This window comes from Scophthalmus maximus, chromosome 6 (genome assembly GCF_022379125.1).
Source record: "Scophthalmus maximus strain ysfricsl-2021 chromosome 6, ASM2237912v1, whole genome shotgun sequence".
In the NCBI taxonomy this organism is placed as follows: domain Eukaryota; kingdom Metazoa; phylum Chordata; class Actinopteri; order Pleuronectiformes; family Scophthalmidae; genus Scophthalmus; species Scophthalmus maximus.
Window position 1 is genome coordinate 22,757,934 of NC_061520.1, and position 23,943 is coordinate 22,781,876.

At 39.6% G+C, this 23,943-nt stretch overlaps 1 protein-coding gene across 2 annotated transcripts in view; it reads left to right on the top strand.

Moving 5' to 3' along the window:
* The window catches only part of cntn4 (contactin 4), a 137,388-nt gene that overhangs the window by 75,287 nt on the left and 38,158 nt on the right, over positions 1-23,943 (top strand). For both annotated transcript variants that reach the window (XM_035632563.2, XM_035632562.2), the window contains exons 6-9: positions 12,142-12,345; positions 16,097-16,199; positions 17,213-17,397; positions 22,889-23,028. In XM_035632563.2, coding sequence (XP_035488456.1) covers positions 12,142-12,345; positions 16,097-16,199; positions 17,213-17,397; positions 22,889-23,028 — 632 coding nt within the window. The remainder of the gene's footprint in view (positions 1-12,141; positions 12,346-16,096; positions 16,200-17,212; positions 17,398-22,888; positions 23,029-23,943) is intronic.

Consider the following 23,943-nt stretch of genomic DNA (forward strand, 5'->3'; position numbering starts at 1 on the left):
GATACTGTACATGACTCATATTTAGTAGTTCTTTCATCAGATTATTCTGCTCTTAATCTGATTAGCAGATGACACATTTTACAATCTCCATGAGTAATCTCCTTTCATAATCCCGTATTCAGCCCCCCCTTCATCGGTCTGAGGACTTCAGCTCTCTGAAATAATATCACATGTCACTGTCACAAAAATCCACAGCAAGCTCACAGAGCCTTTTCTCCAGACCCTGCCTTCCAGATTTGACAATGTAGCAGTTACCTTACAGTGAAGACAAACTTCAGTGAGAAGCAGCCACCAACATGACAGCAGCATGAAATGAGATATGCTGCATTTGCCGAGAGTGACACTCTGAGTTGATTGGACTTTCTAATCACGTATGAAAAGGTCACTGAGTAGTCTGAGTGTAGCGCGCACATTTCCCAGAAGACATTTTTGAATGACATGCTTCCTAAATCTCCTTTTAAGCTCCTTAAACCTTGCAGTACACACAGCTGTTGCTATAGTGGCAATTGAAGTGTGTATGACTGTTTGTGGGGTATGAAGGACAAAAAAAGGAGGCAGTTATCAAAGGAGGTGAAGTATACTAAGTTCACATGAACAGTGTACAGTCGATGCTTTCCTGCAGCCTTGTATTTGTGGTTGGTGGTGTGTTAGCTCCTGCATCCTCTCTGCTGGGCTACAGTCACACGTCATGTCCTTAGGCTTCCCGGTGCTGCGACATAAACACAAAAAGGTGCATAAAACCTTTTGTGGCTCCAGAGGGAGCTGTGTGTAGTTGAGATTTCCGATGCTGACTCAAGTGTTATCACTTGAGTCAGCATCGGTTTGGTGCTGCAGACTAGAAGTTGGAAAATAAAATAAAAATCTGGGTGGGGGGTAAGGGAGTCAGGAAGAAGGAGGCTCACCAGACCTCTGTAGCCCACTCCTCATTGCTGCTTGAGGCTTTTGCGGCTCGAGGCTACATTAGCAGCTGGAGGCATAACATCCCCAAATCTTTGACTAAACTATCAGTGTTGCATTGCAGATACTGTAGGCACCGGGTATCTTGGAAGTTGTGAGTTGTGAATTAAAAGGAATTTTCCCTGGTTCTTCTTAACAATTGACGCTGTTAATTGTGGCTCATCATATTTATTTTGTTTAGATAATTTTTACTCCCGTTAAGATGATTTCATTGACTTGACCTTCCGTGTTTGTGTGGCTGTATCACAGCAACCAGCTGTCTCATGTTTGCAGGACCTATGAGGATTTGTGTTGTCCCACACATCCCAGGGCGCTGAGTTTTAGCTGTTGAAAGAATGATGCAAGCCAGAGGCTGTGCCAAAGCTGCATCAGATCGTATGTTGCAATCTTGTTGCTCTCCTCCAGGGAACAGAAGTAACAGTCATAACATTTTGGAATTGTCATTGCCGTGTGTGTCTATTGTGTTTTTTGTTATCGAGACATACTCTGAACTTTAGTAGTCGTGCTAACACTGCCGTAGTTCTTCTTGGCTTGGATTCCATGAGACATTGGAGACTTTCCTCTGAGATGTTGACATGATTGTACATAATTTTTGCAATTTTGTCAGCTGCACATTTATGCTGCCAATCTCCTGTTCTACCACATCCCAAAGGTGTTCTACTGTATTCCCATCTGGTGACTCGAGAGTTCACGAAACTGTCATGAAGCCAGTTTGATGCTTTTGCTTTGTGACATGGAGCATTTTCCTGCTGGAAGTAGCCATTAGAAGATGGAAAACTTTGGCAATGATTAGATGTACATGCTCATCAACTTTACCCAGATATACTGTGGGATTTAAACCATGATTGATTGGACATTCCCCATACCATCACACCATCACCAACAGCAGCCTGAGCTGTTTACATGAGGCACATTGGTTCCATGGATTCATGCTGTTCAGCCAGGCTGGCCATTCGCCTCTGACCTCTACCATTGTGAAGGCATTTCATTCCTGCTCCCCTTCCAAACTCCTGCTCACTGGATGCATTTTGTTTTTCACACTATTCCGAGTAAATTGTAGCGACTATAGTGTGTGAAGATCCCAGGAGATCAGTTCTTTCAGAAATACTCAAACTAGCCCATCCACCATGCCATTAAAGTCACTAAGATCCCTTCCCCCCCCCCTATTATGATGTTTAATGTGAGCATGTTGCTGGTTGGATAATAACATGAATAAGCAGGTAAACAGTTGTCCCTTTTTTAGATGCTTATTTTTCAGTCAAGTTACAGTTGGTGCCAGACAAGAGGTTAGAAGGTTAGAAGCCAGAAGGTTAATGTCCCAGTGATAGGCAGATTATAATTCACTTACAGTAATTGTGTTTCTTTTGAGCTCATTCGCTGATCACTTATCCATTTTTACGCAAGTGCAAAGATGGTTAATTTAATGCATTAAAAAAGACTCCCCGCATGATTTAGATTAAATAATATATGCTATAATTTTTTTCTCTCCTTTTTGCCAAAATACTGTTGCAGAATCTTTTAATTCTCTCATATCAACCCTAATTTTTTTATGTTTGCTCAGGATTAAAAACTGGAATCTTTATTCACACAAAAACGAAATATACACATGAACACACATACTGTATCACCTAGCACTGACTATGACACATATCACAGATTAGAGTGAAATATCAGTGCCGGGATGACAAAGCCCAAGAAAAATAAGGCAGAGATATGTCAAAACAAGCAGTTCAGACCAGACACACCTCTGTACTGTGTGGATCACAAAAAATAGGGAATGGATGTATCATACCTTTTCTGTCAGTCAATGACACACTGTTTACGACATGTAAAGCACTAACCTGTTTTGATCGTATGGCTACATATGCACAGTCCCCTCTACAGCTGCGAGTATCATCCATTATTGATACAGTACACCAGTGAGCAAGAGAAGCAAAAAAGTGGCTCGTGCAAAAAGAAATATTGAGACGACCTAAACACAAGTTTGTAAAGAGTGCAAATACGACCTACCTTAACGTATTAAAGAGCACCACAACATACCATTCCTCGTATAAACTATTTTAATACAGTCTACATCCCCTTTGTGTTGAATTCAATGTGATTTTAGCATTCATGCAAAACGTTCATTAAATTTAAATTTTGTGATTCCATTTATAATCATTTATTTATTTATTGGTTCCCAAAGACAAAAAGCTAATTTCTTACTTGGATTATGGTTTATATTGTAGCCTCTCAAAGGAGGTGCATCTTGATTCAATTCCAACAATGCACTACATTAGAAAAACATGTGAAACAACTGCTAATGAGCTACTATACAATATACCCCTATTGTGATGCTACTGCACCTTGACACAAATTGATTTAACATGAAACTATTCAATGCAAAATAGTATGGTGCAATGAAATTCACGGTGGTATAGATTGATTTTCCTTTTTTTGTACTTCAAATCAAAAATTCAGTTAACATCAGATATTTGTTTCTCTAATACAGCATCTCATTTATATTGTGTCTTTTTGACCACTGGAAAAAAAAAACTTTGTTGTGCCAAAAAAATGGTCTTCAAGATGTTTCCTTGAACCACTCCTTTCCTGTTCTCTGTCTCCAGTTACACATTATAACTGCACAAATTAACCAGTTTAACAGACTTAGGGTGCTCAGGATTAACAACAGTATAGTGCAATGTGCAGTAAAAGTTGCCTGCCCCTTTGAGCATTCAGGTTAACTCAGCAGTGCTGCTGTCTCTATACTTTATGGCAGCATCTTGACTCTTTCTATTGTCTTCAGTCAGGGCATTGACCCTCCAAATTGTTCTTGGTGAATTGACCTCAGCATTTAAAACATGGTAATGTGAAAATACAATATTGTTTCTTGACATGTGGTCAGACTCTTTTAAAAAGAGTTAACATAATATAGTTACATAACACTGGTCAAATGATTTGTTTTGACTTAGAAAGTTCAGGTTCAATTAAATGAAAGAAAGTTTATTGATTAACCTTAGAAAATTTACTTGGAATTATTTCCTCAGCTTTTTTATTTCTTTGCACAAATTGTCAGACCATAGCAATCAACTGTAAAGACAATGAATATTTGCTCAAAGTGACACATCTGCCAGTGAACCTGCTGGCCTACACTGCTAATGTCTCCAAATGTGCCTCTGTGTCGTCAGAGAGTTGTATACCTGCTCTTACAGTCGGGCACATAAGGGACAGGGGGAAGAGGCTGAGTGCAGATCCGGAATGACGCACCCTGCCAGGACAGATCCCACCACAAAGGTTGAGGGGGGTGCTGCCTCCCTGCTGCATCCACACACTCACTATCCAGCTGACAGGCCAATGTCAGGGCATGCCAGAAATATATGGTTATTACTATCTGCTGAGTCCGAGGAAGAGGAATGGATTAATGCAACCTGGTTACAACATGAGAAGTATTTTTTGAATCCAAGCTGCCTCAGAAATGTTTGTGCAGTTCCCCTCCCGTATCTTTGCGGATCGGAGGCAGTGAGAGGAGCCGAGTGGCTGTCAGTTTCTGTCTTTTTCAAAACCAACGGCATTAATGGGCTGCCAATGTGACCCAGCCACACTCTTTGCACTACACGATTACTGTGTTGAGTTGTGGACCTAATGCTGCTGACCTCTATTTTGTAATGGGGAGAGACCTTTAAGGGGCACTCAAGACTGAAATCGCTTGTGTGCGTCTCCACTGTGTTGACCTTGTTTGTGCCCCCACCCGAGGCTCCGAGAGAACGGAGCATGTGCATCCTGTCCTCCTCTGTGAAGGAAACAGTAGAGCAGAGGCTCCCTGCAGCCGCGAGCACATATGGGAGTGAAGTATAGTTGGTAACACAATGTGTAACAATGTTAAACTGAGGAGGGCTTTTCAGAGATTCTTTCTCTGTTTGTTTGCTTTTGTGCAAAGAGGCACCCTTTTGAAGATGCTCCCCTAAATCAGTGAATGTGTAGATTCTAATAGGACCAAATTTTGAGTCTGCGCCCATGTTGCTTGTCTGTGAAACGTTCCCGTAGCTCGCATTGCGCCACATCAATGCGCTTTGCCCTGTTTGACACGACCAACAGCTGTGATCAGAGAATTATTGAGGCCACAAAAGGGCGATTTTGTTGTAAATGTGTGCAATTTGCAGCATTCCAACATCCTACTGTTTTATAATTGGGTGATTAAAAATGCATATTGTTGTCACAGTGCGCTCTTAAATGTATTATTAATACCAAGTGTGATGAGGCAGCTGATGCTGATAGTATATTATGATGCCAGACCATCCCAGCGAAAACTGCAGACGTTCTCTTGTATTGACAGGTGGCTTCTTTGTTTATCGGCAAAAAAATATATATTTTTGCTGTTGTTGTTAATCCTTGTCATAAATGTTGTCTGTGTCTAAATGAATATGTATTGCTTCAAGCAGTAGGGGCCTGCGCCCCCGAGGGACAGTGTCAGTGTCTGGCTCTGCTGTGAGGCTTCAGCAGGAGGATGAAAAGCAGGCCAGGGCCTGTGTTGTTACAGAAATGAATCACATTATACAGGAAAAAAAAAATCATGTCCGGTTTTCCAACTGCTGGCTGGTGTCAGTGACTATAACAGATACATGAGGGCTGCCCGTCTACACATTTGCAGTCATTTTTGCTCCTCTCTACAATTTGCTGCGCTTTTGTTTATACACAGCACTTCAAATCAGCTCTTCAGCTGAATATGCAGTGCTCATCTTTCCATTGTTGACTTGGATGATGCAGTGTTTGCAGAGCCCGAGTGGCAGCGTTCACCTTGCATACATCCTCTAATGGATGTCCTGTGTGGATGAAGCCGTCAGGTTTGTTTATATCACTGTGCATACGGCAACAGGATGTCTGTCTTACAAAGTGTAGTTACGAAGTTTTTGAAAAATGCGGAGTATTTACCAGACAGGGAGGGTGTAACAAATTATGCCAGCAAGTAGCATTTTGGAGAAAGCTTGATCCAGCACTTGGCTGGCCCATATTTTAGAAAACGAAAGTTATTTTGGCCTCTCCTACACCTATTTTGACCATTCTGGGTTTTTTTTTTCTCCCCACACAAGTCTCCCAAGAGTACCAAGCTGCTGTTGTATTCCTTTGAGAAAAAGTACAAGCACCCTCCACCTCTGCTCTTTAGGTGTGTATTGATTTGATTTACACACCAGCAAACACAGGTGTTAGTTTAGTAGAGGTTTTGTGCTATTGAGTCTGAATGTTGGTTTTTTGCTAAAAGAGCATGCTGGATACTCACTACTTTGTGATGTAAACTAAATTATACTTACAGTAGGTATTTTGGAAAAACTATATTAATTCTGGAGAAGGCCTTTTTTTCTTTTTTTAAAAATTCTGATGAAACATTGTCATTGTAATAGAGTACACATACACATGAAAAGATTCAACCCCAGAACACAAAACCTTTTTGGTAATCATAAAAAATCGTACTATATAAGAGTTAAAAGTTGAATTAAAACATTCTTTCACTATGGACACAAATGCAAATAGAAAAAATGGAAGAAATGAAACAAATACCTTCTGATTAAGTGTGTGTGTGTGTGTGTGTGTGTGTGTGTGTGTGTGTGTGTGTGTGTGTGTGTGTGTGTGTGTGTGTGTGTGTGTGTGTGTGTGTGTGCGTGTGTGTGTGTGTGTGTGTGTAAGTGTAAGTGTGTAAGTGTGTGTCTTAATGTGAGCATGTATAGTCAATTGCGCACAATTTTGTTCTTAAACCGTGCATACGAGTGATTTTGGTATATATATAGATTTGATATATATAGATTTGAGATAAATATATATATATTTTTTTTACCTCATTATGTTAACATTATTCTGTCATCTATAGAACGTTTTAACATTGTTGCGCAATTGCCAGGGAAGCGCACATCTTTGGCAGTTGGCATGTCGTAGTCATAGTTGCTTATTGTCACCGTGCAAACCATTTTTACATCGCCTACCTAAAATTAATTCAAATTAGCCTGTAACATCTCTAGTCAACCTGCAGACGAGACAGGAGCATCATAAGCGTCTTATGCGCACTCGTGCCGGTGCACGAAAGACAGACTGCTTGAATATAATGAAATTGAAAATTACAGCAAAAGTTGGTGTTGAGCCTAAATCAAATAGTCCATAGTAAAAAGCTTTATTTTAATAATTAATGTAATGTACTATAGTTTTTTGTTTGTCTTCATGAAACTACTGCTCCCTCTGTGGAGCAATATTTCTATTTGGAGTATTCATACATATTTGTATGAGTGTCCTTCCACAGGTTTCCCAAGTTGCTAAAGACCTTCCTCTTTAGGTTGTCATAAAGAATGAGACCCTTTTTTTGGGATTACAGCTCACTTTCTTCATCTCCGTTCTCTATCTTTACTTTAATACAATTGAGTCTGGCCGTGGTCTTAGCTGTGTGAGGGGACGGTCATGTTTGACTTGCACGTCTTGTTCAGCCTTTGAATATTCAGTGAGGCCCGTCCTTTGATGCTGCCCCTCTGTCTCCTTCTGTGAGTGAAGCAGCTTCATTCATTGTGACTTCTGCAAAGTGATCTTTAACGTAGATGGAAGCCACAAAAAGCTCTTCTGGGACTTCTCAAAAGCTCTCTTCAATAGATCACCTTTTGGAAATAATGGTTTTTTTTAACAGGCCGTAACGAGCCAAAGAATTTTTAAATGTAGAGATTACTGTAAGTTTTCACCTTTGCCACTGCAGCTTCTTTGATTTTTTTCAGATTTCTGTCTCATACAATTGCAGTTGCATCTAGAGGTTGTGTGGAAAGGCTGTTGTCCTGATACAAATAAGGGTGATGCCATGGCAGTGACTGTAATGCTGCCTCGCAGGGCAGCTGGATTTCTTCTTCAATTTGTCATAGAGATGTCCTGGTTTTATACATGAGAGGATTGTGTAACCCATAAAATCAATGCCCTGGATGATTTTGCAAAGACCGTTTGGCCAGCTGTGTGAGACATCTCATTATGTTTTTGCTCTCTGTGGTATTCTGCAGCTCTAGTCGTGCCGTGTAGGCATATGGATTTTAAACATAGAACGAGAGCAGGTGCAGCCATAGTCCAAAAGCACTGGAGAGGAAACAAACACAAACAACATGCCTTATCCTGCCTTGAAGTGTCCCTATTCCCCACGGACCTCTGCTGTGCCATTACTCTGTGTTTAGCTCCACACATACAGCAGCCAAACTCTGAGCCCCAAATGGTGCTGATCGGTACAGTACCTGCTCCTCTAAGCCAGCGGGAGGATGGAATCATGCTGTGATAAATGGCCAAGCAGCTAGGAGAGGGGAATGGCGGACGGACTGTTTTGTGTAATTGCTAGTCTGCTAACAAGTGCTAGGGTTTGATTACGCTCCGCAGGAACATAACACATGCCTGTCAGTTAGAGAGGCTGCAAAACTCCAGAGAAGCATAATGCATCACAACATTCAGATTTGATGAGTTGACTGCAATAATGTGAGGAACTCACCCAGGGGTTTGTACTACGAAGCAAGTTCAACATAGATTTGTTTTCATTATTTGGCTCAACTAAACCTAAAATTGGACAACCAGATAACTTACTGAATACTATGAAGCTGGATATCAACTCTCTTAACACTGGGTTTTCCTGTTCCTCGTTCATGTGGAAGATACAGAATCGTTAATTATAAGCAACATTGCCAGACCCATGAAGACATTTTTTAATATGATACGAAAATAAACACTGAGAACTGCAGGTGAATTCATTTGAAGCAACATGTAAAGGGGATATTCTACGAAGTGAAATGTAAATAATATGATCAAACAACTCAAACAGAAAAGAACCACTAGAAATAGTTTTTCAAATTTAATGTCAGCTCTAAAATATGTTTACTCTTGAGTGATTATTTTTGCCTTTTTGTCTGATGAGAACAAGCTATGATGACCAGAAGCTGAAGTGACCAGACTGATTATGTTGCTGAAGCAGAGGAGGACAGCAACACGATTCCACTTATCTATAAATATCTGTTGCACTCCATTATGTGTCACGTTACTCTAAACTCTTTTGTCCCAGTCTGGATCCTGTAGAATGATGTCTCTGGTATTCCAGTGATCTGATTGGTCAGTAGTTGGGCTGTTGACAGGTTTAAATCTCTTATCTCAAACTTAACCTACTCCGGAGCAGTTTATCCATTCAATGTAAGTTACAATGGTGATTTACCCCGGTGAGTAGAGAAGCAGCAGAAGTTACCCCGATAACCCCAAATTCTGCCTTCTAATACAGGCCTCTGGAGTAGACCTCATTTGAACGGGCCTGACATACTGTACTGTACAGTAGAGGACTATTACTGAGACACTTTATACAATTAATTCAACACAGCAACTGCAAGATATATGGAGGCATGAAAAATATTATAAATGTTAAACATTTTTTTATATGCTGTAGTAATGCTGCATTTATTACTGCATGTCATATCCGATTTCTCTGTGAAACGTATGGTAGAGCTGACATCTGTGGTTGAATTATGACACTGGTACTGCTGTCTGTGATGATGTAGTGATTTAAAGGGGGATTTGTATTAATCACATGGTGTTGTTAAAGACCCTCATTGTTCACAATTTTAAGCATTGGTTCACTTGCAAATTGGATTATTGGCCAGGTTAATGAAGTCTCATGATCACTTAATTCCATCTCTCATTAATTATTATTATTATACATGATTGTAACCACTTTATCAAATCATCAATAATTCATAATTTATATGTCATTTATTTTTATGATTACTTATCTGTGTTAAAAGCATCTCATGGTGTCAAACTGGAAGTCTAATGATCCTGATAACTGAACGAACAAAGTATTTTGAGTTTCTTACCAAAACTGTAAGAAGTGGTTGATAAATAAAATGAGCTTAGGTTCATAAGATTGTTCATAAGAATCTTTTGATACCTGGATCTGAAGTCTTCGAAACGTGTGTTCTTCTCATTTTGAAATACTCCAACACAATGAAGTGACACTGGGGAAAGTGACATTTAGACTCCCACAATGTTCATTCATTGTAGCAGTCTGACAGGTACTTGGCAACACGATGCCCCACTTCCTGTTCTGGATAAGTCGCACCTTTGGTTGGTTTCATAACAGCACGTCTGCCTAACTCCTGTCAAATGTTGAATGTTTGAAACAGAAAATCAAACCTGTTTCGATTATGAGAAGTACTTCTTCTACTTAGAATTCACTAGAATGTGTATCAGCCACAGTGATAGAGAATCATGGATGAATGATACATGTGTACCTTTCTTTTTATACATCATACACCATGTGCTCACCGTGCACATTACTATTGCCATGCACATTAATATCTATTACATGTATTATAATACATGTAATAGATAATAAATGTTTTGCAATTAACATAATGCTAAGATTCAAGCAACGAATTGCTTCCTTAATCATTCTGAAAAGGGGATTAGATAACAGGTAAGGTGAAGTTAGTTGGAAAAAAGCTTATTTCAATGTGCAGTAGGCTTATCTGATTATAGGTATCTGTGATATATCTGAAATTATTCCTGATTAAGTCCTAATCAGCTGTGTGCTACATCAGCAATAGGCTAACTGATGATTACTTTGTAAGTTTGTGTGTGTGTATATATGTTGCAAATGTTACTAGGGGCAAACCTACCATTACCTCTTTATTACCTTTAAATTATAAACAAAGACAAAACAGACAGTGATTGTCTAATCAAACATTTCTGAGAAAACAGATTACTGGAAGATTATTCTGTACAGCTGCAACAAAAAAAATCCCAAAAATAGTCCATATATAACAGCCATATTTTTTTTCCCACAGCGTAAGCTTTGAATGTGAGTAGCATTAGCTTAGTGCTAAGTTAAGGTAGTTTTACATTACTAGGATCACACCAGAGGGGAACCCTTAGGGACTACTAGGACTACAGAGAAGAACCAACATATCAGCATTTTAAATGTCATATTTAACATATTTCAATTAATAATAATCATCTCTTTTAATTCAAATTTTTGGCTGATTTTAAATCAAGTTTGCTTCAGAAATGACAGTATAAGCAACCTGAAACCTTGAAAATATAGTCATCCAATCAGATTTGGTTGTTGTTTAAATTGTCTCTAGGCAGAAAAGAGGTTACAGCTTGCTCACTCATTGGTTATCATGGACTTCATGATCGGGACAGAAGTCTCGAGCTTGTGTGTTCCTTTAGTGAGTGACGCGTAAATCAGCCAATCAGATTTTGCTATCGCAGTGGGCGGGGAAAAAACCCAATTGCCCTACACCTTCCAGAAGGCCACTGACATCTAGACAGGTCAGTGAGCGCGAAGTGTGAGGGCCACCGTAGTAATGACTTTCAGAAGCTAAAGCATCTGGTGAATCATTTAGAAGTTCTATCAAATGCATGTGTACTCACACCATAATGCCGTGTCATGTTTTACAATTTTTTTATATCAGTGGAGTTTGAGGCAATGGCTTGCTGGCGATGATTGTGTGTGCGTATATGTGCCTGTGTGTGTGTGTTGGTGCGCTGTGTCGGTGCTGTTGTGTGCTGTGTCGCAACTTTTTACCTTGTGGTGTGATGATGAAAGTGCGTGCGCGTGTGTGTTGGAGCTGTGTGTCAGAGCTTGTTGTGCAGCGTGTTAGAGCTGTTTACATCGTTAAAAAATACCCCAAAAAACATTCCGACTTTGCCACCAGTGCCAGACCCCACGGTTCGCTACTGGACCACACACTTACTCAATGTTAAAAAAGGTGAAAGCCTTTGACAAATGTTAGTTATTCATGATGTTTGGAGCATCATGTCATCTCTGTGTGATGGAGCTTAACTTGCTTTAGCTTAGCATTTGCCACAGTAAAATTCTGAGTGAACCATTTAGTTGGCTAGCATGTAGTATGGCATTTAGGTAAATATATGATACCAATAATTAGTCGCGTAAATGTGCTATTAATTTATTTGATTGTTGTGTGTTTCAGTCTTTGAGAACGCTCACTATTTTTGTATGTATGTTGCCATAATGTTGTCTGAGGGAACACAAAAACAAAGTCCTTTAATATCTTTGAGCCAGAACCAAATGCACCATACGACCAAAGTATCTGGCTTCCCTCCACCATGTTGTGATCCATCCAAAAAGCAAAACAAACGGGGGGAAATAACTGTTTTGGGTTCATTTAAATTAAGGATTATCTTTCTCCTCTTCATCCACAGATCTGATCTTTTCCTGGATCTTTAACGAATACCCGACATATGTGAAGCAGGATACCCGTCGCTTCATCTCACAGGAGACGGGTAATCTGTACATTGCCAAAGTGGAGCCATCCGATGTTGGCAACTACACCTGTGTGGTGACCAATTCCGTCACAAAGACCCAAGTCCAGGGTCCACCCACTCCGCTGGTGCTCCGCAGTGACGGTGAGACCTGCTTTTGAAAATACTAATGCACTACCAGCATGTAAACAAATTATCAACCACAGTGTAGAAGACGGCCGGCTAGTCCGTGTCTGTTCAGGGAACTTGGCTGCATATCATACTCGTAATCATCATAAATTAATCTGCAAGATGCTGTCATTGCACTGCTTCTTTGAATGCAAACGTTGCTTCTTAATTGTACTGAATAGGCCTGATTAAATTAATGCTTTTCCAGATGGTTTGCTTTTTCCAAATGGGAATGTTACAGTACACAAATCTGTATTTGCAAACTGCCAGTTCCTCTGTGATAAGATCTGTTGGAATGATTATTGCAGCTGTGCTGAAAATATAAGTACCACTCCTGGTCATGACAAACAAAAAGCCCAACTTGTTTCAATGGTACCTGAAAGTAGGACAAGTGGTTTTAAGGGGATTCAAATGAAATGTAAAGGTTAATTATCCCATTCTCTGCTAATTTCAGCATGTCCTTTAACATGGGGATCTGATGCTTTAGGCTGGCCTTATCAAGGCGCTATAGAGGAAAGGTCATTGTCAGCGAGTAATCCAATTGTAAGTTTTTCTCCCAGAAGCGTGTTCCTTACAGTTTCTAATTTGATGCAGTAGAAGAAATATGAATCTAAATGAAATGTCCTTTATGACATTTATGTGGGTTATTACCATTCATTTTAGCTGCACTTGTGGAACCAGATACTATACCTCTTATCAACGTTTTTTATTTAAAACTATGAAATATTAGTGTTAGTGGCAATACCTTATTTGAACCCCTATTTAATAATTAAAAGCAGTTATACACACTTACTAAATGCTTATGAGTAACCAACAATGATAGCCCCTGTTATTAAACATAATTTCCAAATGAATACCAGTCCTCACATTGTGTTATAATGATTAATTAATTCTTTACACATTTGTTCAAATCTCTCAGAGTTGGTTTATTTAATTTTTAAGGAACTCACGACAATATAATTTACTATCATATCTATAATCTGGGTGATTTTGGATTTCTGAACAAGGAAAGCTGAACGGTTTGTTAGTCTCATGATTACTTAATTTCATCTACTTTAACAGTAAATCATTAAGGATTATTATATAGTAATGACATTATTGTTATCACCTTATCAAATCATCAATAATCCTCAAGGTCATTTATTTTTATGATTACTTCTCTCTGTATCAAAGCATCTAAAGATGTTAAACAAACTGGAAGCCTAACGATCCTGGTAACTGAATGAACAAAGTCTTTTGTGTTTTCTTACCAAAACTGAAGTGGTTAACAATTAAAATGAGCTAGGGTTAGGTTACCTTATGAGGTTGCGTGGAACCAAAACTACAGTTTTAAAACATTTCAAATTTAGAAATGAAGAAGAAAAGACTGAATTAAAGAAAGAATCCCTTGGTACCTGGATCTGAAGTCCTCAAAATGTGTGTTTTTCTCGTTTTGAAATACTCCAACAGAATGAAGTGACACTGGGGAAAGTGACAATTAGACTCCCACAATGTTCATTCATTGTAGCAGTCTGACAGGTACTTGGCAACACGATGCCCCACTCCCTGTTCAGGATAAGTCGCACCTTTGGTTGGTTTCATAACAGCATGTCTGCCTAACTCCTGTCAAATGTTGAATGTTTGAAACAGAAAAACAAACCTGTTTAGATTATGACAAATACTTAGAATTCAGTAGAATGTATAAGTTACTGTATCTAATCTTAAAAAATCTGATAACAGTGAATTAGGAAATATATATTTTTTACATTAACACATAAATGGAGAAACTTTTTTTCCCCATCATTCTTTATTCTGCCAGAATATACAACAGTACCACTATATCTGTGACGAGCTAATTGGCCAAAAATCCTTTTCATTCTTAGCTCATTTATTGTTTGGACTATAATTACAAATATACTATAATATGTTACTCAGCCTTCATTTAGTCTTTGTAATTGAATAATCTACTAGGAAGGAGTTATATTTTTTGACAAATTGATAAATGCCAAACAAAATCTGCAACCTCATTATATTGTTGTAATAATTCCTATACTGGTTATAGATTACTTTAATGTTAAAGGTTAACAAATTAGTACTAGTGTTTGCATTCATACTAGTGGTGGTAGTGGTATAAAGAATGTTTCATGTATACATGAGGAGTCAAAATGTTAGAACCTTTACAAAATATTGCTAAACACTTTGCTAGAATCACAGCTTTTCCTCATTTAAGTTTGACATGTAATTGTGTAGCTCAGCTGTAGTGATATGAGGGGCTCAGCTTCAGGTGTGGGGACCATTGTTATACAAAGACAGCAAAAGGCCGTTTTCAGAGGAACTAGCTGGCATACAGTACTTTAAATTAAAGCATATGTATTCATCATTAGGACAGCAGCCACTTGACTGAATGTTCAAGGGATAACTATAAATAAATAAAATAGATAAACTATTAATAAATAAAGTAATAATAAAATATCCTTTAGATTTGTGAGTTCTCTGAAAATAAATTCTCAAGGAGACAGGATTGTGAAAACCTGTTGTGTTTTGATTTTAGAACGCTTGTCCTCCCTGCTTCCTTTCTCTGTATTTTCAGTATACCTTTATTTCACCGACGCAACGGTGAAGCCCACAAAATATCAGCCCTACCTCACGGTCATAGACAGGGGGATGTGGGTTGGGAGGGGGGCAGATGGGCACATTACAAAAGGTTGTGGTATGAGACAATTACCTGTCCACTTCCACCTGTCTGCTAACATGGGTGATAGTGCCGTGGTTACATTCCAATATGAGACAGTTGTGATAAGGATCTGAATTAGCTTTCACAGTCACTCAGGGAGCCATCCTGATAACACATGCCTCACCAAATCAACGAGATGAAATTGGCCTGTTTCCTCCATCTCCAGAGCTATTTGTGCAACACAGCCCTGAATTATAGCAATGGGGGGGGGGGGGGGGGGGGGCTATTGTTACACCCGTGAATGAGAGTAGCTTAAAATACCATATTGTGCACCCAGACTCAGAACTGGCACAGCTAGGACAAAATGAAAGTACACCAAATTACAAAATTCACTGATTTGACTGACCTTACTGTAATTGGAGGAGAAGAACACAGTACAAATCTTGATTTATGAATTAGGTTCTCCCAAGGCTAGAATACCAGGGAGCCCACATTCTCATCTTCTCGTTTATCCAGAGGATTTCAACATGCACAGCAGCAATATTATAATCCACCAGAGCTGCTTCACCGACAGTGAATGGGACGCTTTGTAGACACAGTGGCAGCACCTGGGGGGATTTTATAGGCCCATTTTCTGGTTCACAGCTGTTAGCACTACAACAAGATGAAACTCATTTCGATCGAAAAGTTAAAACCTTCTATGAATTCTTGAAGTTGTTTTTGTCATTTATTTTTTCCATTCGACATGTGCGTTGCATTTCCACTGGAGACCATACTCTGTGGGTTTTTTGGGCTTCTTTTGCACATTGTTTTCAATGGCAGAGCGTTCTGTGACGGCATTGAGAGTGGAGCCAGTTTCTGCTGCTCAGATTGCACAGCGTTGGAAGTTTAAAACCATGTCAGCTTATGGTAAAAAGACGGCTGTACTTGAAAAAGGTTTTTGTAGTTGTGTCGCAACAGCAATATCCACAACTATTTCTTTATTTTGTAATGTGAGTTTGAGTTGTTTAACTTGAATCAGAATTAGAATTTCTTTTGCACTAATACCGAGGCTCATTTGCATTTCATTTTCAGGTGTGATGGGTGAATATGAGCCAAAGATTGAAGTTCAGTTTCCAGAGGTTGTTCCCGTCGCCAAAGGATCCACTGTGAAGCTGGAATGCTTTGCTCTGGGAAAGTAAGCCCACTATTAATCAGGCTCAACATGCTGAATAGCATTTAAAAGAATAAATATTCCTCGAAAAGCGCTGGGGTATTTTTTTACTTTCATGTATTTCCCCGCTCTGCGGCAATCCTCATGTGTTTCAAGCTATGCTGCACATCCGAGAAATCATAGGGCACATTTTGTGGTGCAAGAATCTTCAGTTTAGATATCTGGTTTTGTGACACAGTGTTCCGAAGCCCACAATGCAGATCAGATAACATGCGGAAAGTTAGACTACTGAGCAGTTGTACTGAGGGGCAGTTTTAAAATTCACCAGAGAATTAAACCATTTAATTTCCCATGTTATCAGCTTCTTAACACTCCTACTTCAATCAGAGCAAATGGTGACATACTGTACTGTATGATCCGACTTCCTGAAAACAGGGATACAAATAGTATAAGGGAGTCTGTGAAAGCAGAGTGCTGAAATATATATTGTAATGTAATGTAATGATTTACTTTAGATATGCCAAATGTGCATTACATAGAGGGGCCGCATGTGTAAATGTCTATGTACAGTTTATGCAGCTGTTTTTTTTTCATATTTGCTATTCTTTTTATTTTATATACTTTATATACTCCATCACTATACTTATATACTATTTTATATACCTACGAATCTCAGTCACATAATTAAAGTTATATGAGCACCTACGTATACGCCACTATACGTGTGTGTGTGTATGTGTTCATATGTATATTCATAGTGGGGTAAGTAAGGGATTTTATGTCATTTGAAGGACAATATACTGGATTTGGCATGTTTCATCATCCAAAAACTTTTGCTGGGCATATTCAGCATTAATTTGAATACATGTCTGGTATATGTATGGAAAGTTAAATTTTGGCATTTTGTCTTGTGTATTTGAGTTTGTATTAACTTAACAGTCTCTGGACCTAATTTTGAAAAGATGACTGCAATTTTTTTAGCTTGGCACAGTTTATTTGCATTCACAAAAGGGGGTTAATTTTTTGTGCTTTCACAGCCCAGTGCCCTCCATAAACTGGAGGAGAGTGGACGGCATACCCTTCCCCAGGAAAGTGGACATGAGGAAAGCCAGCGGCGTCCTGGAAATCCCATATTTCCAGCAGGAGGACGCCGGCACATACGAGTGTGTGGCCGAGAACTCCCGGGGAATGAACACGGTGAAAGGAAAGCTCTCCTTCTACGGTAGGTGTTTCTGTCGTGCATGAATATTTGACCAGCGTGCACCACATCTGTCAGAGCTGCTCAGACTGAGAGGCGGAAAAAGCAGACACAACTGGTCCCATAAAGCCGTCAGCGGAGATCAGCGCCGGCTCACGTGGCGTACATGAGGAGGGAGGCTCGTTTTAACGGCACATCAAAATGATTAAAGGCTGTCAGCCATGATTCCTCTAATATTTTGATCCAGATTAAAGGAGTGATGCGGATGAGGCTGAGCCCTTGGATTCGACCTTGTTAGTGAGCCTTGTGTTGGGTTCCACCAGATGGCATCATGATTGACATCCAACTTGAGTGGAGATCAAAGCTGTTAAATGCACTATACATAGACCCATAGGCACATATGTCAGGGACATAATCTGCACGGCAGCATCTGGATGGGCAGGATGGCGGCAAGTAGACTGATTCATTGTTGATGTTCGTGCAGTGGTTTGAGTCCCACCTACTACGTTCAGGTACTACAAGTCCCAATAACCACTGACTGGAATGAGCAGTCCACTTCATACAGGAGTAAGTTTGCATCCTACAAAATGACAGGTAATACATATTAAAATACATTACACACAAGGGGATTTTATAAACTATCTGTCTATTCCAGCATGAAAAAGATTTTTTACAGCCAACTATTTGAAATTTTGGACGGAAACAACCAACACTGGTGAACACGTGTGTATTTGACATTTAAATTACACTTGCTGTAAGAAAGCAGATAATCAGAATTTCAATGAGCAGCTTTCTTCTGTAGAGGTCTGATATTTTTGCAATTCAATATTTTTTTCAAATTTAGAAATAATTTGTTGCAAATTTATGCGAGGGACTTGTTCATAGAGACTCCCCTTCAAGAAGACCTTGTAGGGCCCTCAGATCTCAGAGATTTGTGTCTGTCCCATGACTGATTTTCTTTATTTTTATCTTCTAAATTCCCATCTTTTGTCACTCGCTGAGCAGAAGTCTATTGTAGATAAAGAGACCAGCCTAAGTTTTATGAGTAGACGAATCAACCTAATTCCAGATCTTCAATACTTAATTTATGCTGGTATAATTTATGCTCCATATATGCTTTATATATGTATATAATATATATCAACAGGATTTGGCCACAGCAGCATTAAGCTTGAATAGGTTCTGGTTCTTTTGCAAAAGCAAAGCTAGACATAAGACATTAAAAGACAAGATATGAAAGAAACACAGGGCAATATATAAACATACATATAAATAGAATTTATAGTACATGTGTCGTTTGGTTAGACCATGTCTCTCAGTTCATGCCACATATCAATTCTAAGCAGCTTTTGCAAATGTGGTGTATGCGTGTTCAGGCCTGACACGATAAGTACGGTATCGACTTATCGTACGATACATGAAAATGAACTCAATAATTTTATTGACCTCAAAAACAGCCATTGTGTCTACATGCGTGATCGTTGACATATGAATGAATGGCAGCAACAGTTTGATAAGTCTTGCTGCTTCTATCCTCTCATCTGTTCTCGTTGTATGATCAATCAATTACTGGTTTGGTCTATTAAATGTCATAAAACTGGGATTTCTTAGTATTTTTCCAAAGGTAGCATATCCCGGTTATCCAAGTCTAAACTTTGGATAACATTTCTCTCAGTAACACATTTCTTGTTGGACTTGCAAACTCAACAACCAATAGGCCTATACTTCAAGCTCAGATGATTCAGTATCAATAAATGGTCTAAAAATGACGATAATATCGTTTATCGCAAACATTTCTGGGACAATATATTGTGCAACAAAAAGTGCTGTGTGTGTGACAGGCCTATGCGTGCGTCCATGTGTGTGTGTGTGTGTGTGTGTGTGTGTAGAAAAGAGACAAAACATTGTATACTCAAAACAGTCATCAAGGCCAAAGGTGTGCTGTCACTGTGTACTCTTCTCTCACAGTGTGATGCTCAAAAGTGGAACAGCTCCAGGAACTTCTTGGAAAACTAAACTAACTTTCATGTTTTGGAGGAGTCGCTTTGCTGTAGCTAGTCTGTGTGAAGTCGTTGATTGATTGATATCAGACAGCACAGGCATTATACCATTTGTAAACTAACTGGATGTATTGCAAATGAGTGAATTTGTAGTACGGAACTGTCACAGACCAGTTGAAATTAACTGTTCAACACTACATTGAGGCTTATATTATGAATCTACCCAATAAATAATCAAAGTTTTAAACGCTTACAGTATACATTATACTAAAAAGTGCATTCATTATATGGGAATGCATTATTGGATACATATTCCATTTTAATGATAATTGTGACAAGGATTTTTTTTTTTCTGTTCAGATTTGTCAAGCTGTTAACTTGTGTTTGAACAATCTGGATGGATTTTCCTCCCACCTCTGCCGCTCTCCCTGATTTCCCTCCTGAGCCGCGCTGTGTCAGCTCTCACAAATAACTCATTTGTGGCATTAAACAATTTGCCATTATATACAACAGCCCTCTTAGCTTAATTCACTGTAACAGCAGAGGAGCACGCGGTGATCTGCCGAGGCTTGATTTGTCCTTTTGAGGCCCTGGTCCTCTCTCATTTTTGATGTGTTTTGTCACTCGCTCTCCTTCTCTGTCTCTCTCCTGCTGTCTGCAGCCAAGTGATAATAATCAGTAATCTTATTTTGAGCTCCCTTTTGAATTAAGCCTTTGAGACATTCGAAGGCAGTGTAAGCCAATGGAGGGATCGATAAGGGTATCTCTTGTACATCCAAGCAAGCGACAGTGGAGAGAGGCTTTGTGTCAGACAGGAAGAGATGAAGCTGTGATTCCAATATGCCAGTCTGATGTCCCTGTTATATAGATTTATTTTGATTGCTCTGGATACGAAGGAGCCGTATTATCATTTAAATAGTGTTTTCAAAATTCAGATTTTTTCATCCTGTCTACATGTACCTAAAATAATATTCATAAAACGACAAGCAACAACCCGAAATGGTAATTAATTAACTGCACTGAGGCCTTAGAATCATATTTTTGGTTTTGAGTTCAGGTTGAAATTAGTTATCATTATATCGTAATGCAAAACAACTTCTTGGGTTATTTAGCCACCATCTTTCTCCCTACCTGTCATTAATCTCTGTGTTGGAGGCTTTCTCTACTACCAACAAAACCACTTTTAACTCGAATAAATTCAAGCCAAAGACAAGTTGTTAAATTTCCATCCCTGAGAGAGACGCTTTGAAAAGAAACGGCCGTGTGCCTGCTCGTTGATGTTGATATCACTCAGAGGGAGAGTAAATGCACAGCTGTGACAGGTTAGTTTCCCTGTTTTATTTCACATTTGTGCTCCTGCAGACTTACTGCGGCATTATCTCGCCCGTGATTTCACTGATAAGGCAAATTCCCATCTTTCCTCTCCTTGAGCCACTTGACGCTTGGCCTGATTGTACACATGCTCGGCCCAGTGCAAGCAGAGATGGGCTGCCTGCTTTAATTTGGTACGCGTTGACTGAGAGTCGATACGTCCGCAGTGGGTGAGGGATGGAGTGAGGGACCCTGATAGTGAGAAGGGAAAGAAAAAAAAACACAGCGACAACAAATGCGTTTTTTGGAAGGTGCTGTGGGTGGGCCAGCTCTGATGGAGGACTGCAGTAGCATGAGTAGATGTGATGGGTCTTCTTGAGTTACTCTCTGCCATCTTTCTCCAAACACACACATAAAGGCACATACCACAGAAGTGTAGCCACTGATTGCAAAGCTTACATTGATTAACAGTGGCCTTGTTGTAGAGAATACAGCAAAAAAAGGTCTGCTGTAGATTGAGTCTCGCACGTCCAGACCTTTCTCCACAGCGCTGGAGAATCTCACTGCACCTATTGTCACTTTGCCGTATGGAAATAAAACACTCTGGCTTGTTTGCATTTCCATGAACGAAGCCGAGGATGCAGCCACGACAACCCCAGCAAAATAATTCAACTTGTTTTCAGTGCAACATTTACACAAAGCACATCGATGTGTGTGATTACACAATCTGAATATTCGCCCAAAGATGCCATTTTCACCATGTATACTGGCAGGATCAGATGGTGTCGCCTGGAAATGAGAACCCAGCGGCAGGCTTATACCTACAGACTATACTGTGAGTCAGACTAGTGTAAATGTTTCACAACACAGATAAGAGAATAAATGTTTCTTCTCCTCAGCAGGATAAATGGCAGACCTTTCTGGAACATTCAAAAGGAAATGGACATTTTAACCCTCTTTATACAGACGACAACAGCACAGGCCACGGTCCAGGGCTCTGACATAAATGCACAAAACCACACAAATACCCACCTTCCCGGCCTTGTCCTTCCTCTCGATTTATCACTCTTTCCTCTGTGTTTCTGAACACCCACACTCGCACTTGATCACACATCGGCTACACGCCGAAGTCATAATGCACAGAGATAGCGTGGGGATACATTTGCAGGTATTGAATTTCTCGTTGCGTTATCCTTCTTTACTCAAAGGCAAAATAGTGTAGAGCAGAGGCCAATTAAAAGCCGGATTTGTACTGGTACTGAAAGGCCCCTCACAAAGGTCATTCCTTGAGAGTGGCATTAGGTGAGCTCTGTGGAATGGAAAAGTGTGGTCAGCCATTACTCTTGTCCTGCCACTGGCCTTGTGTGATATAGGATGATAGTAGCTTGACCTACACACCATCCAGAGTCATTACATAGACAGAGAGAGCTTTACACAGTTTTATGTTCCAGTTTTTTTTCTTTTTTTGGCTTCATCAATAACTAGCGTTGAGTTACTTGCATGACACAGCGAGAATCAACCCCCCCCCCCCCCCCCCCGTATAATTATACCATCATTTACTCAGATCGTATTGAAGGGAGGGGTTTTTATGGCACCAGTAGCCACCCTAAAGCATATGAATCTGGTTTTCATTGTTTTTTGTACTACTAAGTGTGCACTGGGAAACTTAAAGAAACCATGAAAGCATTTTTTACATTCATCCCAAAAAATATATAGAGTATATACCAAATAACACACATTGATTACTTAGTCAATTGTGTTTTCCACAAAAACAGTGTGAGAAGTAATCTCTCTTGCTGATTTATTAAATGAATCCTATTTTATACTGTTTGCTTCTCTTTGTAGACAACTCATACTTAAATAATTAGAAGTATATAAGTAATTAATAAATCATACCTCACTTCATCACGATCACTGTCCTTTACTGCTTCATCTTTGATCGATATTCAATTCTAGCATCTTTTGGGGAGGGCGGGCCACAAGAAACAACAAGATAGTGCTGCCTGTAAGTAACCTGTAAAAACTGAACGTAACCTAAATAAGCATTTAGATATTTTCACCAATTTGTCTCTATAATCTGGGAACTGACGGCGATCAAGGTTTAGTGACTTAATCAGATTTTTGTATTCCAGTCAAAATGATGCCCTTTGCTAATTTGTCATTTCCTTACAGCCCTTTCACTCTTGCTTTTTCAATGTTTCCAGCGCCTCCTCATCTGATAGAGAAACCCCAGGATGTGCAGAAGCTCATCGACGACTCCTTGGCGTGGGAGTGCAAAGCCACCGGGAAGCCAAAGCCTTCCTTCAGGTGGATGAAAAATGGGGAGAACCTGGATTTTGCTGAGGTGAGACCTGCCAAGCACTTGCATGTCTTTTGAACTGAAGATAAAGTTCTGCCTCCAAGGTTAGACTGGTGACAGCAGCTTTGGCAGAGATGAATGCGAGCAAACCATGTACTGTATTTCGAAAAGCTTTATTGTGCTGCCTGTTCAAGCTTTACTGACTAATTACAGCGCATTATCGTTTTTTTCATTACAGCACAGTGCCTCCCGCGGAGCAATACATTATGCTGTTCAATTCTGCACGACAGCATTTATTTCAAAGGAATCGGACTGTGTCTGCTGTGCTTTGCTGTGCTAACAGACCTAACTGTAAACGTGCCAAGTATTTCATGCTAGTCTGGAAAGCACAGTGATGTAAGAGCTGCTCTAATCTTCTGTTGAATCTCTCCTCGCCAAGTGCTAGTATTCATCCTGTGCCAGCAAGAGCGAAAAAGTAAGATTCTCTATATACACACTGTGTATCCGACTTTTGTTTAGTTTCCTGTCCCCTCTGAATCAACGATTTGAGCACTGTCCTGAGTATATCACAGCTCCAAACATCCTACGTGCACGTGTAACATTTACTGGACCCCGGTTCTGTCTCATTCCCTCATTTTAATGGATTATTATTTTAGATGCTTTAGCCAGGTTGTTTGGAAAAGATTGATGGGACACTCGGGCACAGCTTGCACCTGATAAATAAACAGGCTTTATGTTAATTTGCTTCATTATGCAAAAAAGGTGACAAACACACCGGGGGTTATCAATCAGTACTTTAAAATACATGTCGTTGGAATGAGCCCAGTCTGTCGTTATATTAGTGGAGGCCAGACTCTGCACAGCAAAGCCTCTGTCTCGTAAAATAAAAAACACAAAAATATAGATTTGGCTTGGTATCAGGGAAGAACAATCTGTTTGGCCAATGATGAACTTTTTTAA